The sequence below is a fragment of the Gouania willdenowi genome, chromosome 4 (genome assembly GCF_900634775.1).
Source record: "Gouania willdenowi chromosome 4, fGouWil2.1, whole genome shotgun sequence".
In the NCBI taxonomy this organism is placed as follows: Eukaryota; Metazoa; Chordata; class Actinopteri; order Blenniiformes; family Gobiesocidae; genus Gouania; species Gouania willdenowi.
In genome coordinates, this window is record NC_041047.1 from 30,947,001 (window position 1) to 30,962,573 (window position 15,573).

Here is a 15,573-nt window from a genome sequence, read left to right on the forward strand (position 1 = left end):
TCTGCTACACCTGGCAAATGTTTTCGGTGGGCCACGCGGGCCGATGTATATCGCCAGCTTTACATGTGTGATGCGTTCACGAGTGAATATGTTTAAGCAGTTGTTTGTTAGTTGTAAACCTAAGCGCACTGTTTATCTGTTTGATGGATGTTCGTTACCAGAGATGGCCTAGTTCAGGGACGGCTCTGCTGTAAATAGGCTTATACTCACCCAACCGGTGGAAAATAGGTATTAATGTAGATATAACTATGTAGTTTAAAAAAAAATCACATATGGCATGACAGCTATGGACATGCTTCTTAACACTCAAATTTACATTTGGACATATTTTAAATTTTACATATTGCGCCTTTAAGGCTGATTCATCATTCTATTATTAAATATTTTTTTTATTATTTTATTCTGTAACAATTCTGTCTTTCTCTTACTGCCCGAACAACATGTGGCCGGTGTTCGGGGACCTGATGATCTAAAAATTACGCACTGACTACATGTATAGTGCTGACCTTTGACAACATGTGCAGACAAGGTGAGAAAAAAATCAAATCATTGAGCTCATTTTGTAATGAGTTCGTATTTTTGTCCTGTTTTATTCAGAGATGACTCAATTATACACTCATATATACTGTAGCTGTCAGCTCCTGGTAGCTCTGCGTTGTGTCGCCCCCTGCAGTCAGATCGTAGTACTGCTACAACCATCCACAATAGGCAGGAGGAGTAAACGAGGCGCTGTTTCCACTGGGATCAGCAGCTCTGCTCACACCGTCTGGTCTCCGTCACTGTTTACCGATCCGCCCTGAAACAAGAGCCGCTGCACGCAGCAGGATGCATTGATCCGTTTGACTGTCTCTGCGTCCCCGGTGGATCCTCAGTGCGTCAGCACGGGAATGGAGCAGGAATCCGGTGCTGCGTCTGCGGGGACCTTCATCCCCCTCAATGAGCGCGAGCACGGGTTTTACTCCGGGCTGCACGCGCTGTGTCAGGCTGACAGCTCAGGGACTGGAACACTGTCCTCCTGCAAAGTGGCGACGCTGTTCAAGGCTTCTCAGCTGCCTCCAGAAACCCTGCATAAAGTGAGTGTGTGTGTGTGTGTGTGTATGTGTGTGTGTGTGTGTGTGTGTGTGTGTGCGTGTGTGTGTGTGTGTGTGTGTGCGTGTGTGTGTGTGCTTGGTCATCACATGTGATTTTGTGTGAACTGCAGAGACCTGCCTCCACTGATCTCAGATCACAAACCTACAGAGAACACAGAATAGAATGCTTTTACTGTCACATGACCGAACACACACACACACACACACACACACACATTTTTTCATGCACTCTGGCACAATAGTCACCTGCTCCTAGGGTGGGACGATGAGTTCACCATGATGATTTGAAAAGGAACTAGACAAATGATGAGCGTCGTGCTCAAGACCACAGCATACGAGACCAAGACTTTTGGGAGTTAAGACCAAGACAAACCGAGACAAGAATAAGGCCATAAAAATCAAGAAAGTGTCTATTTGTACGGTTGCCGTACGGACAACCCCCGGTGCTATTGATACGTTTACCGAAGGACACGTACGTAGCATTTTAGGGTTAGGATTAAGTTCAGGGTTAGGTTTAGGTTGTAACCCTATATCGGAACAATTTTTAGGGTTTGGTTTAAGCCTAATTTAAGGTTCTGCGTAAAATCCCCCGCCGTAGACGCACGTAGACTCAGACCCCCTCCCCCGTAACCTTACGTGCACCTCCCAAAATTCCTGCTAGAGCTGTGATTGGTCAGCTCCAAACCTCAGCCCCGGTCTCTGCCTTTTCTAGTCACACCGCCATGTTTCAACTTTTTGTGGAGCGATACAAGAGTTGTTTCTACAATTAATTGAGTCACAGAGAGAACCGCGACGGACTAAAAGTGCCAGAGTTTGATTATTTCCTTTCATGGCTGCAGCATGTGAAGCACCGCCAATAGTCTCTGTACCTATAGTGTGTTTGTGTGTGTGTTTCATTAACAGTAAACAATGACCAACATGGTGTGGAGGCTGATAGAGGAGGAGACATAACGTTATGTTTAAAGTGATCTTTACAGCACTGTCCCACTCCAACATCCCGCTTCCCAGGGGCTGTGGACCCGGTTACCTCGCTACTCTCTCTCCGCTCTACGGCGGGGTCTGGGTCTCCTGAACCCCGGCGTGACTGTTGACCGGAGCAGTCGACAGTCAGCTCGATACACTTTCTTACTTTGTTTACGAATTACCTATGTTTATATTGAATAATAAAGTGCACGTTTTGAAACCATTGTTTTAATGTTTATGTCCAACAAAACACACATAGTTAGGTACAGTAGGTAAGTAATAATCCAGAAATAAATTACATTTCAAGATGTTTAAAAGACATAAAACACATTTTTCTGTGACCGGAAGATAAACTAGGGCTTTTTTCAAATTTGTAACAACACACAGCCACAACCCCCTAGCGGCAGGGTGGCCAATCGCATAACAAGACGGACAACCTCCGCGTGATGTTGACGGCATGCCCCCAGCGACTTAAACCTATTGAAATTGTGCTAGCCTAAACCGAAAACAAATCGCTTATCATAATTGGTTCCTCCAGCCAGCCGTCCAAGGCTGTCTCATCTATCCACCAAGATGTTTATGCAGAAAGATGCTCCATTTCTCCTCCTCCTCCTCCCCATCACCACCTGGAACTTTGTTTTCTGAACCAGATCTACTCAAGGTTGTCACACGTCATTTGACTGTATCAGAATGAAGCGAAGGGATTATATTTCAACGCCTTTGTTGGCCCTCCGTCCATGCTCCCTCTTTGCCAGCTACAGGAAGGGTGACACCCCATAAAGGAGCACAGAGTGAAGTTAGCAAATTAACATAAAATGTGAAAGTAAAACCTAAGTACCTCTGATAATTGACGAGTACAACACTTACATTTCATAGTCTGAAACTAGAACCACACAGCTAATAAGGCTGTCGTCGTCACCGTCGTTGTCACCATCATCATCATCATCATCATCATCATCATCATCATCATCATCACATCCTTTCAACAAAAAAAAAGGAATTCCACATTGTCTACTGCACCATAAACTATGGACATGTGGACTAGAGTATAGATACCCAACCTTAGCCAGGAGGGACCCGACGAAGGTTGGGCTCGGTCACAGCGCCTTACAGCTGCAGTATGTAATTTTTTTTTGCTTCATTTGGTCAAAAATTCATTATTATTTTTGAGCATATTGTAATCCAAAATTTTCTGAGTAGACAGTGAGTCTCTTCTCCTTCTCTTGGCCCTGTAAATGAAGTTTAGGAATCCAGGAGCCAGATGCTGGATTTCAGCCAATCAGAATTTTTTCTACAAAAATGTGTGCTCCATGGGCTGTTTTGAGCATTACTATTGGCTGCTAGTGAAGTCAGGCGCGTTCACGTACCAAGTGCAATGATGGATGTTCCAGCAGAAGTCTCCATCGCGGCATTAGACACAACAGTTACACGGCAAATCAAGCGGAAATAGGCAGGCTGAGGTGGAGAAGCAACGGTTTAAAGGCACAAACATGTTCAAGAGGTACGTCCTCCCAGGAAATTACATTGTATGATTTTTATGGGGTAGCGGCGCCTAGTTAGGGGTGCTTTGGTTCACCTGCTTGTCGGTCTGTGGCTGACGGGGTGGCCCTGCTTCGGCGATTGATGACGTCCTCTCTTGTCGGGGGGGCCAGGGCCACCTCCCTGTGGACGTTGTTGTATCGTGCAGGCCTGTGCTGGTCCTGGTGCGGGTTTCCCTGCTGCGCCAGGGGAGTGGGGGCGTGCTGCCGTGCTCCGTGGGGCTGGTGGGATTTGGGGGGTGCCGTGGGGTGGGTTACCAATCGTGTAGCTCGGTGCGTGCCGTCTGCGCTATCTACCCTCTTTGGTGGCCTGCTGTATGGACGGGCTAGGCTCACACAAGACAGGCCTTCTACTATAACGATCCACTTGGGACCCCAAAGCATTAAGCTGCCAACAACGATGATGTGTGGAGGTAACTTCTATTTAAAATGGAGGGTGGATATAGATTTATAAAAATACCCAGCTACGTGTGGACAAGGCCTCAGAAGCATCCTCTACTCGTTACCTGTATTAATGGCACCTGTTTGAACTCGTTATCTGTATAAAAGACACCTGTTCACACCTTCAAACAGTCAGACACCAACCTCCACCATGGCCAAGACCAGAGAGCTGTCTAAGGACACCAGGAACAAAATGTAGAACATATGACAATAAACGGGAATTAAAACCAATATCACAAGATCTCGTCCCACCCCTAGTATGGTTTAGGGGCCAGACTAAGGATAATCCAAAAAGTAGCAATACTGTACAAATACTGTACATGCTGAAAACATTTGATCACATTTATTTTATTTTTTACCACACATTTACAACACTTTCAATGTTAAACCCTGTGATTCCTGAAGACTCATACCTTCCTGATGACATTTCTTTAAAACTTGACTGTAGGCCAACGAGGGAGTACCCACCCATGTCTTTCTGTGTGGAGTTTGCATGTGCTCCTGACTCCTCCATGGCATTTTCTCCAGGTACTCTGGTTTCCTGCATTTCTAAAAACAAAGCCATTAAATTGCCCATTGGATTGAATGGGGCAATTTAGTGTGATTATTTTTTATGGTCTCTGTGTGTTGGCTCCGTAACATTCATACAAACGTTCACACTGGGGTCCGATGTCAGATAATCCATATGTTCTTGTTGTGTTGCTCTTATTGACCCCTCACAGAGCTATAGGTTCATTTTTCCAGCTGAATTGAATGCAGCGTGTTGCATGGGACCTATGGTGTGTCAGGAAGTTTGGCACAGGACTGTGTTTCCTTCCCGTGAGGTCTGGACCCCCGCCACCAGCCGGGACGTATTGACTCCGAGCTTTCTCTGTGTGTGTGCGTGTGTCGTTCTGCAGGATGCCTGCTGTGCTCACTGATGACTTGTGGGTCATTGTGTCACCCGGTGTCACAGAATGTGTTTCCTCTTTACTCCACGATGAGTTTTATGCTCTGTTATCCTTTAGCACACATGTTTGGTTTCTATGAAAAATGGGGACATTTTTTAGAAACACACTGAAATGTCCTTTGGGCACTGATTTATGGTCTTTTAGATTATCTTGAAATAAAAGTTTTTTTTCTCACTCCATTTAACAGGAGGTAATTGAAAGTTAAATGTTTCTTTCTACTGCACTGATTGTTTCACTCACTAGCCCTCATTTATCAAACTTGCATGAAAACGGGTCCAAACCCGAGTGCACATTTGGTCGTACGACAGGACCAAACGTGTGATTTATGAAACATTCGTATCCCAGCCTATACAAATGATCAGGTGTTGATAAATTCGTTAGTTGACTTCGATTGCCATAAACATGTTACGCCCTCCTGTTTTGGAGGCCCCGCCCACTGAAGTCAAACAAGCAAAGAAGCTTATCCAAGATGAAAATTGGCATCTTCACATCTGAGTTGGAGCAAAACAAAGATGTGCTTTTTGTCAGTGTGAAAACTGAAATTAAAGAAGTGCATTTAAACGTTCTGGAAGAGGATCAGCTACCTAACAGGAGAAGTCTGCCCCTCTGTGTGTGCTGTGTGCAACTTCATGTGCCATACGGAGGAAATAGGACCTCATCACCATGGCAGAGCATAGCAGCGCGTCCCATGTGTGCACACTGTGTGAACCTATGCGCTCCTGCTCAGTAGGGATGTCCCGATATAACTTTTTTACTTTTGATCCGATACCGATAGTGCAGGCTTGAGTATTGGCCAATACCAATATGGATCTGATACGATAACAGCACGAATCATACATACTTTTATTACTTATTTTGTAGTGTGGAATGTTATAAAAGGCTTGATCAAGTGATGTCGAACAGAGAACAATAGTCAACAACAGTAGGTATGAGAAAAACTGACCCATTTATTATTAACCAATTGGTTACATACATTTGAACCTTTAACATAATATCTACAGTATTCTAAAATGTAATAAAATAAATAAAAAATAAATTATTATATCGGTTATGATATCGGAGATTTTAGATGCAGTTATATCCGATATCAATATCGGATCAGGACACCCCAACTGCTCAGTCGCAGTTTATTAGCCTGTTTATAGTGTATTCAGTGAAGGAAAAACCAAAAAAGTGGTATTTAAAATTCATTTAATTTTGTTTAATTCATTATAATCAACCATTTAGATCTGTTCTGAATGTGTGTCTGCTTATGCTTGAATGACAGCTGAGGCTTGTTTAATACTTTATTTTCAGACTCAGTCAGATTTCGCTGTTCTGCACAACAAATTCACACACTCAGATTATTGTACACGACCTCATGCCTGACTTATGATCTGATCGTAGCGTACACTCACGTCAGAATTGATAAATACTGAAGCTTGCATGAATTTGGTTGAACGCACATCGTACGCTCAGATCTGAACAATAATGATAAATGAGGGCCACTGTGTAGAAATACAGTAAAGGTGGATTTTAACAAACTTGTCACTTTTGAGTAGAAAAAATGAGTCTAAATGTGTGATTCATTGGTCAAGTTCCAGTTCAGGTGTGTAAGTTAGTGTTAAGGTTAACACAGTGGTATGTTGTACATGAATGATGTTTGGACTGAAATAGCTGTTGTACCAGTCGAAGTGAGGAAGGTGTGGGAGATATTCCTGTGACACAATAGTCGCCGAGGGCACCAAGGGGATGCTGCATGTTGCGCCGCCGGCCCCCAGGCGCACCGACCAAGCACCCCAAAGCGCGCGCCTTTTCTTGATGCGGCCACGTGATGAGCCTAAGACAGCCCCCCCCACCAAAGGGCCCAGCCACACCGCAGATCTAGGCTCACAGGGCGCCGCCCAAGCCGGGGCTACCCGGTGCCGCACCCGCAGGCCCGCACCACCCGCGCCGGAAGACCACCGCCAGGACCGGCCCAGCCAGCCGGCCAGGCCCGCCGGACCCCAAGAGTACCACCGCAGGACAGGGAACCCCCAAGGGCGAGCCCCGTGGGGGCGCCCCGCCACCTTCAGCCCACGAACAGGCCACAACCCAGCAAGAGGTGGATGGAGGGGAGTGGTGCTCCCCATCCAGCCTATGTGTATATATGTGTATGTGGTACAATAGCTCCGGAGGGTGGAAGTGGTGGTCCCACCCTCCGGGGGTGGTGTGTTGAGGTGTAATTAAAATTGGAGGGATTAGTAGGGCAGCCAGAGGTGGGAGTGCCGCCCCCTTGCCACTACTTAGTAGCACAGGCGGCGGCCCCCTCCACCCCCAGCCCCACCATCCAGCCCCCCAAGGGTTGAGTATGTGAGTGTGGTGTAACAAGTGGGTGAGCCAGACCAGCTGGGAGTGTGTGATGTGAAGTGTCCATGTAGGAGGCCTGTCTGGTAGGAGCCCGGCCCGTCCGCATAGCGGGCCACCGGAGAGGGTAGATGGCGCAGACGGGCACGCGGCACTGTGGGCCACAGGGACACGCTGAGCGGCACAACCGGAGACCCCCCGCGGCACCCCCCCAAACCATGTCGGCCATACGGAGCACGGCGGTACCCCCCCTCCCCCCCCAGGCGGAGCCAGGCACCAGCCACATCCCCCAGCAGTCCAGGAGGCGACCCCCGCCGCCAGCCGGCCCAGAGCGGCCCGCCCCGCCAAAGCAGGTGGTGGCCGAGCAGGAGGGAGGCCAGCTCCCACACCAGGGCCAGCACAGGCCTGCACGACACCACGAGATAGCACCCTCCACAGATGGGCGGCCCCGGCCCCCCCGACAAGAAAGGACGCCACCAACCACCCACGCAGGGCCACCCCCCCCCCACGATAGGCAGGTGAACCCATGCACCCCCAGCCAGGCACCGCAACCCCACACCAACGTCGCCAGCAGAGCCCCCCCCCCCACGGAGGCCACTCCCAATCACCCACTCGCCGACATAAGACACCCCCGGCGGGGAGACGCCGAACCCAAAGACCCACCCCCGGGACACCCTCACCCAGACACGACACCCACGTGGCCCGGCGCCCCCAGCCAGCAGACCAACCACTCCAGACCCCGATTCGCCAGGACAGGATCCGCCAGAACAGGAGCCACCGGCCGCGCCCCCACACACATCTACCCAGCACGAACCAGGGGAGGTTCAAAGCTCCGATGATTGGCAAACTCTTTGTTTTTTTCACTGTGTTTATTGTCTGTTTTCATACAGACATAGAAAACAGTCCATACAGAACATTCAATACAAACCACATTACCCATAATAATAATAATAATAATAATAATAATAATAATAATAATAATGAAAAGAAAAAAATCATTTTTTTAAGTTAGCTAACTCTTTCTTGCACAATTTGTGCACAACTGGGCTTTTGTTTTCCATCCAAGCACAGCAGGCTCCCTTCTGGTATTGTAGTGCAAAAAACAGCATTTAACGACATTATTTCTTTCTGGAATTAATTATTCGGTGCTGCGACTTGCTACGCTAACTGCTGTGCTGCTGCTGCTGCTGCTCTGCGATTTCGACAGAAACAACCTCAGACTTTTTTTACCAAAAGCTTTGCTTCACTTATTGGCTTAAAAACCACTTTGAATCCAACTGCCTTTTTTATTGTCATTTATTACAGTCTTCCAAGCTGACAAGACAATTTTTTTGCGGAAAATCACACTTTAGACGTAGCGTGGGCGTGGCCTGACTTTCCCCTCGCCTCCTCACTCGGTTTTTACATTCAGTTTTGTGTGTTTAATGAAATTTCCATTGATTTCAACTCAATAAAAGACAGCTGTCCGAACATATTACTTCAAACATTAATCAAAACACCTAAAAGCAAATGAGATCCTGGAGAAAAAAAATTAAAAATGAGGTGCTGGATTCAATCAAATAAGTGCCGGTCATGCTCTGCTTCAGCTTATGTCGGGATAGAAGTATGTTGATAAATGAATGGAAATTCTAGATAACGTTTCACCCCTTGAAGGTAGTTGATTTTTTGTGAATACTTCATGTACACGCCAAACTTGACTCAAAATTTGTTTTGTGCCACAAACACAATTGAAATAATACAAAAACCCTCTATTAGATTTCTTTAGGGATTATTTTTCTTGATTGTTCTAGTTAAATCCTAATCTTCTTTAGAAACACTGAGTTAGTCATTGTACCACTAATCAAAAGAGTGCAGGCTAAACGGATTCAACTGTGGTGCTTATCCTACACACTTTTCCTCCAAGCTTTATTCTTTCAAATGAATAGTGTCTTAAACCAGGCTGTGAAATAATCACATGCTGAAGATTACTGTTGGCCTGTGGGGGTTGGATTTAAGAATGGGAAAACCTTACAAGCAGTAAAGATGATGCAATTGGGAAAAAAACACGTAACTCAATATGGTAAACTTAGAAGTTTATTACCTATTTTGGTTGAGTGTGTTCACATGTTACTTTTCCTTTGTTGTCAGGTGACTGAAGTGTGTGGTGCCAAGCGTTTGGGTTACTTTGGCGTAACTCAGTTCTACGTGGCGCTCAAGCTTCTTGCAGCGGCCCAGTCTGGGCTGCCCATCCGCCTGGATAGTGTGACAACCAGTAAGTCTGCAGCTCTGAGAAAAGGTGTCTCACGGAGGCAAAAAGGGATCAGGAGATTATGTTAGCATTGCAGGATTTGGTCTAATCTGGATAAAAGAGGAGTCGCGTGGACCGGACTAATATGTGTTTGGCCTTATTTACAAGAGCACATCATTAGTTGGAACTTGACTGAAGAGAAAATGTGTTTTCTCCATAATAATAGAGGCGTAAAAAGTACTGATGTATCCTACTCAAGTAGAAGTACTGTTCCTTGATTGAAATTGTACTCAAGTATAGGTACAAAGTACCGTAGCTCAATTAAAAAGTACTCAAAGTAAAGGTTCCTTATACGTTCAAGATTCATTTTTAGTCATAAATCTTTAAAACTCTCCACGGCTCCCTTGCATACAGTAAACATCTCATGTATAAACTTAAAAAGGAAGAGTAAAAATCTTACACAATTGGAACTTGAATTATTTTCCACAAAGGCATCTGTATGAAATATTTAAAAAAAAATGTTCCAATTAAATAACACCAATGAATTCAATAATAAAAAATTTCTTTATTTTAATTTTTTAGGCTTCGCAATGAACAAAAACCAAAAAAATAATAATTTACTCAGTAACGGTTTTCTGTAGAAATGTAACAAATTACTTTACTTCTTTTAAAACGTACCTAAGTACAAAGAAAATTACTAATTTAGAAATACATTAAAAAAAAGTAGAAATACACATAAAAGCAACTCAATTACAGTAACGTAAGTGTAATCCATTACTTTCACCTCTGTTTATAGATCAGTGGTTGATATACAGTATGTTGAATAAAATCCAACAGAACCTTCATCTAATAATTTGAGTGTTAGGGTTAATAAATAATTATATTTATTGCTAACACGCAGGAAGCCTGCAGCATATAAGAGATAGGAATAAATAATAAAAGTAAAATTGAAATAAATATAATACAAAATCAGGCAGAAAACATGCAGGATGAGGAGGAAATGGAATGTTTTTACCAACTATAGGTAAAATGTTAGGTTAATGTGTGATAATGTTAATAATGTAACAACAGATTTCCCTTCACATCATCTAATAGTGTGACCTTGTCATGTCAGATCTACCTCTGCCCAGGTTTGTTGGGCTGCAGATTGAACCGGAGCTGCAGTACTCTACCATCCCTCCTGGTGCTGACGTCCAAGGGGCTCCATGTGGTTCTGGACCAGGGTCTTCCTCCTGGACTCCAGCAGACAGGGGGGGAACCTTCAGACCCCTGGAGACCAACACAGAAAAGAAGGTAGACAAAACGGCCCTCATTTATCAGCAATGCGTGAAGACGGTTGCAAATCTGAGTGCACACTGTGTCGTACGACAGGACCAACGTGTGATTTATAAGGGTGTGACGAGATCGTGCAAGATTAAACTCGACGAGATTTCTTGTCGCGTTAAAAATGTGTCTCGTGAGTTTCTTTTTGTTTTTTTGGTGAGCTATTCAAACTTCTATTTGTGACCTGTGGGGGCAGTAATGCGCCTTTGCGAGGAGGAGGAGGAGGAGGAGGAGGAGGAGGACATTTTAGTTCTAGTTTCAATTTGTGGAAGAAGAAGTTTATTAACAGTTAAAAGAACATGGCTGTGTAGTTTCAGCATATTAATGACATACTTGGTCAGGCTCTGTTTGCACTATTTGCACTCTGTATTGACTCTGTATTGACAGAGTAGAACTTTGAGTTGGTTTTGCACATCATATTGTTTGCACTTGAAAAAAAGAAAGAAATATATAATTTATTTTAACTTTCATAAATTTCAGTTTTAGTTTCAATTTGTGGAAGACGTTTATTAAAAGCTCATGCTTACATCATGCATGTAAAGAGTTATAAAAAAACATTTCAAAATGCACGTGCAACTCTAACCAATAAAAGTCTGTTGGTCCAGTCATATATTTTGTAATTGTAGTTTTCTTAAAATCTCGTCTCGTCTCTTTCTCGTGAACCCAATATTGTGTCTCGTCTCGTGAGCGGAGTGTATCGTCACACCCCTAGTGGTTTAAGAAACATTTATATCTGATCAATCCCAACGTACAAATGATCAGGTGTTGATAAATGCGGCGATTATTTTGACCGTCATTTACACGTTACGCCCTCAAATATTCTAAGTTTGGAGGCCCCGCCCACTGAGGTCAAGGAAATAAACGTTTATGAGATGAAAATCATCATCCTCACAGCTGAGGTGTTTTCAGTAGTGTGAAGATTGGAATGAAACGAGCTCAATGAAACGCTTTGTGGAAGAGAATATCAGAGGAAGTGAAGAGCATTTACGTATTGAAACGGACTCAGGTTGAAGTTTGAATTCAAATCTCAAACACTAACTTAACCATTGCCTAATGGTGGTTTAAATGAAATTCTACTCATCCACAGGCTAAAAGCGTAAATCCCTGCTATTTGATTAAAAAATTCTTTATATTTTTATCAAGAACAAGTTGTCAAGTCAGGCTGACGAGCACGAGCCCCACCCTCATACACTTCCCCTGTGGTATACAGCAGCGTCTCCCTGCTGGTCTAACACAGAACCAAAGCAGCGCTCCTGTGATCCAGGTGTGTGTTGCGCTAATGTCCGGTTGCAGCATTTGTCAGTGGGGTTATCAAGTATTCCATTAGAGAAAGCCAAAGAAATCATCTGTTTTGATTTGTTCACAACGTGTGTCTGCATATACTTACTGTAAATGACAGCTGAGGCTAGTTTAATCATTTATTTTCAGACTCAGCAGATTTTGCTGTGCTGCAGCACAAATCCGCTCAGATTATCGTACACGACCTTAGACCTGATGTGAGATCTGATCGTATCGTACCCTCGCATCACAATTGATAAATACTGACGCTTGCATGAACGCACGTCGTACGCTCAGATCTGATCGCACCGATGGTTAATAAATGAAGGCCAATAAGTGTTTAAATCTTCTTTGAGCAGCTATTTATAAATGTAGGCTTATGAATATGGAAGCCTTTACTGATGTTCCTCTGTTTGAAGGAAGCTTGGTCTCCTCCGCGATCACCATGTGCATCACCTCCACGCTCTCCAGTGATTTACCACAGCTACCCCTACAACCAGCAGAGGAACGGACTGGACGCACAGACCAGTGAGGACATTCCCATTAATGTATCGTCGCTACATCATACGATCAACACCTGTTAATTTTTTTTGCTTTTGATCCTTTGATGAGCGTTCTCTGTCGTGTAATCATTCCATGTCATTCTCAGGTTGCTCAGCTTTCCATCAAAGCTCTGTTCTCTCCGTTAACTTTCAGCCTATGAAAGCAAACATTCCTCGAGGCCGACAGCACAGCTGGAGCAGCACTCCTCACCCAGCAACTATGGGACCAAACCCACCATGGAGCATTCAGCTATTGCTCAGGTACAGCCAGATAATTATTGTTCAGCCATAGGTGGAGTTTGAGATTCTTGCTGAGGGGTCATTAAATATACAGACCATCTCGAGATTCGCACCAACCACAATGTGTGTAACATATACAATGATCCAAAAACATTAACAATAGTAACATAACTGATAATGTTGACTACAAAAATGTGCATCGACGCACCGTTTAATGTTGTAAATCCATGATAAAATCAGGCCGACGGCCGCTTTCTGCTTCATTTTTGCTGCAGTACCATACATGACCTGCTGGGCGCAGTGTCTTTTCACAGTTTACATCGTGAAGAAGAATTGCATAACAGAAGAAAAACCAACCTCAGTGTCCAATCCTTTTGCGGGCCTGATCCTTTTGGATCCTTTAAACGCATACGCGAAACGCGTCTACATCCGGTTGGCCTATTTTACGACAGTTGGAGCACTATTTAAAAAGTTGAAACCCTGCTAATTAAAGACAATTTTAAATTTATGTTTTGAGTGAATTCCGATTTATTTTGGTTTTTATTTTATTTTCTGTTTAGTTTTTGATTGTCAAGGTTTTTCCTTTTTGTCTTTTTTTTCATGAACAATTAAAAACACCACAAAACAGTCACATATTTACATGTGTACTATTAAAATATTTAACAAATGTCATGTTTTTAAAAAAAAAAAAAAACAATTAAAAACACCATGAAATTAGTCACATATTTACATATGTACTATTAAAACATTTAACAAATGTCATGTTTTTTTAAAAAAAAAAAAACAACTAAAAACACCATGAAATTAGTCACATATTTACATGTGTACTATTAAAATATTTAACAAATGTCATGTTTTTTAAAAAAAAAAATAACAATTAAAAACACCATGAAATTAGTCACATATTTACATATGTACTATTAAAACATTTAACAAACGTTGTCTTTTTGTCTTGCTTCTAGAATTAACAATTAAAAACACTACAAAACAGTCACATATTTACATGTGTACAATTAAAATATTTAACAAACGTCGACTTTTTGTCTTTTTTTAATTAACAATTTAAAACACTACAAAACAGTCACATATTTACATGTGTACTATTAAAACATTTAACAAACTTTGTCTTTTTGTCTTTATTTAAAATTAACAATGAAAAACATTCCCGCGACCCTAAAAAACAGGAACAGGTGGGTCTGGAAACGAATGGATGGAATTAAAAACACCACAAAACAGTCACATATTTACATGTGTACTAACAAACGTCATATGGTCGGTTTACATTCAAATATCACGTCCCAGAATCACTATGGTAAAGATTGTGAGTGAAGGAAGTGACGTAGTCCAAGCGCATGCATTGAAAGGATCAGACCCGTGGAGAGATTGGGCGCTGACACTGCCTGGTGATGGTCACATGACTCGAGCGTCACAAAAAAACTTGTATTTTTAAAAGAACAACAAATGAATTAATTTTTATTTTGTACAGTCAATGTGTTTTATGGTACTTAAAATAATTGTATATTATGTACATCATTAAGAATTGTATTTTTTCAAATGAATTTTGGAAAACTCCCCGTACGTGTGCTTCGTTATCACAATTTAAAGTTTGTGTTTTAATGGATTTTATTTCACTGTCAGGCTTCCTCAGTAGAGAGGCTGGACCAGCAGGCAGTAGTTTATCACTGTAATGAGGACCCGTGGAGGATCACAGGAGAACAGCTAGAGTATTACACTAATCAATTTAAGAGCTTGCAGCCTGACTTGGGTGCTCTGATACTTGGTAAGTCACCACCACACACTGCACATGCTTATTAAAATACAAAAACAACTGACGTTTTCTCTTTCAGGCGCTGTGGCTAAACATTTCTTTACAAAGTCAAAGCTCCCAATCCCAGAGCTCTCCCACATTTGGTGAGTGCAGTCAAACTGGGATGTGATATTGTTTTAATCACTGTTAAGTCAGGGTCTGTTGCTCTGATCAGATTTAGTGAATTCAGGACTCAACTTTGAATCTAAAAACCCAACTCCAATGTACTTTAAGCTATTGTTGAATTGTTGCTGTTTATTTATGTGTTTATTTGTTCATTGGATCTCCATTAGCTTCCACCGTGGTAGTTGCTAATCTTCAGGAGGTCCATAAAAAAAAGATTCTAGTACATGTAAGAACAGAAAAAAAGAAAGACTGTAAAAAATATTTAGAAACATAAAAACATAAAAGGTACATCTGGCCTGGTATGGCTAATCAGGAGGACCCGGTGGGCCGGTCTGATGTTTGGGCTGCGAGGGCCGGTGTTCACGTGCAATCCACAATCACAACAGTGGGTTAATCACATGTGCTGCTACCGCTGTCACTGGGCCTCTGCCTCCGCTGGCAACTCTTTCTGTTTTTGCAGACGTATATACGTACATCAGGATTCTGCAACCTGCGGCTCTGGAGCCTAATGTGGCCCTTTGACTCTTATGCAATGTCTCCCTATAGCTTTATAAAAAAAAACTATTGAATTAAAGAGTTATTTTTTACAGAGGCTATTAATGATTAATATTAATGACAAATAAAATCAAGATACAACAATTTGTTAACCTAATAATAAATCACATTGTGCAATGACTCAGCACCTTCCTACTTCATCTACAGACCATCAACTTTCCTGAGCC

At 42.9% G+C, this 15,573-nt stretch overlaps 1 protein-coding gene across 2 annotated transcripts in view; it reads left to right on the forward strand.

Annotated features, from left to right (window-relative positions):
- Positions 1 to 702: 702 nt before the first annotated feature.
- Positions 703 to 15,573, forward strand: part of reps2 (RALBP1 associated Eps domain containing 2) — a 42,705-nt gene continuing 27,834 nt past the window's right edge. For both annotated transcript variants that reach the window (XM_028444449.1, XM_028444450.1), the window contains exons 1-7: positions 703 to 1,073; positions 9,436 to 9,559; positions 10,650 to 10,828; positions 12,556 to 12,664; positions 12,833 to 12,939; positions 14,557 to 14,698; positions 14,766 to 14,829. In XM_028444449.1, coding sequence (XP_028300250.1) covers positions 888 to 1,073; positions 9,436 to 9,559; positions 10,650 to 10,828; positions 12,556 to 12,664; positions 12,833 to 12,939; positions 14,557 to 14,698; positions 14,766 to 14,829 — 911 coding nt within the window. In that variant the 5' untranslated portion in view covers positions 703 to 887. The remainder of the gene's footprint in view (positions 1,074 to 9,435; positions 9,560 to 10,649; positions 10,829 to 12,555; positions 12,665 to 12,832; positions 12,940 to 14,556; positions 14,699 to 14,765; positions 14,830 to 15,573) is intronic.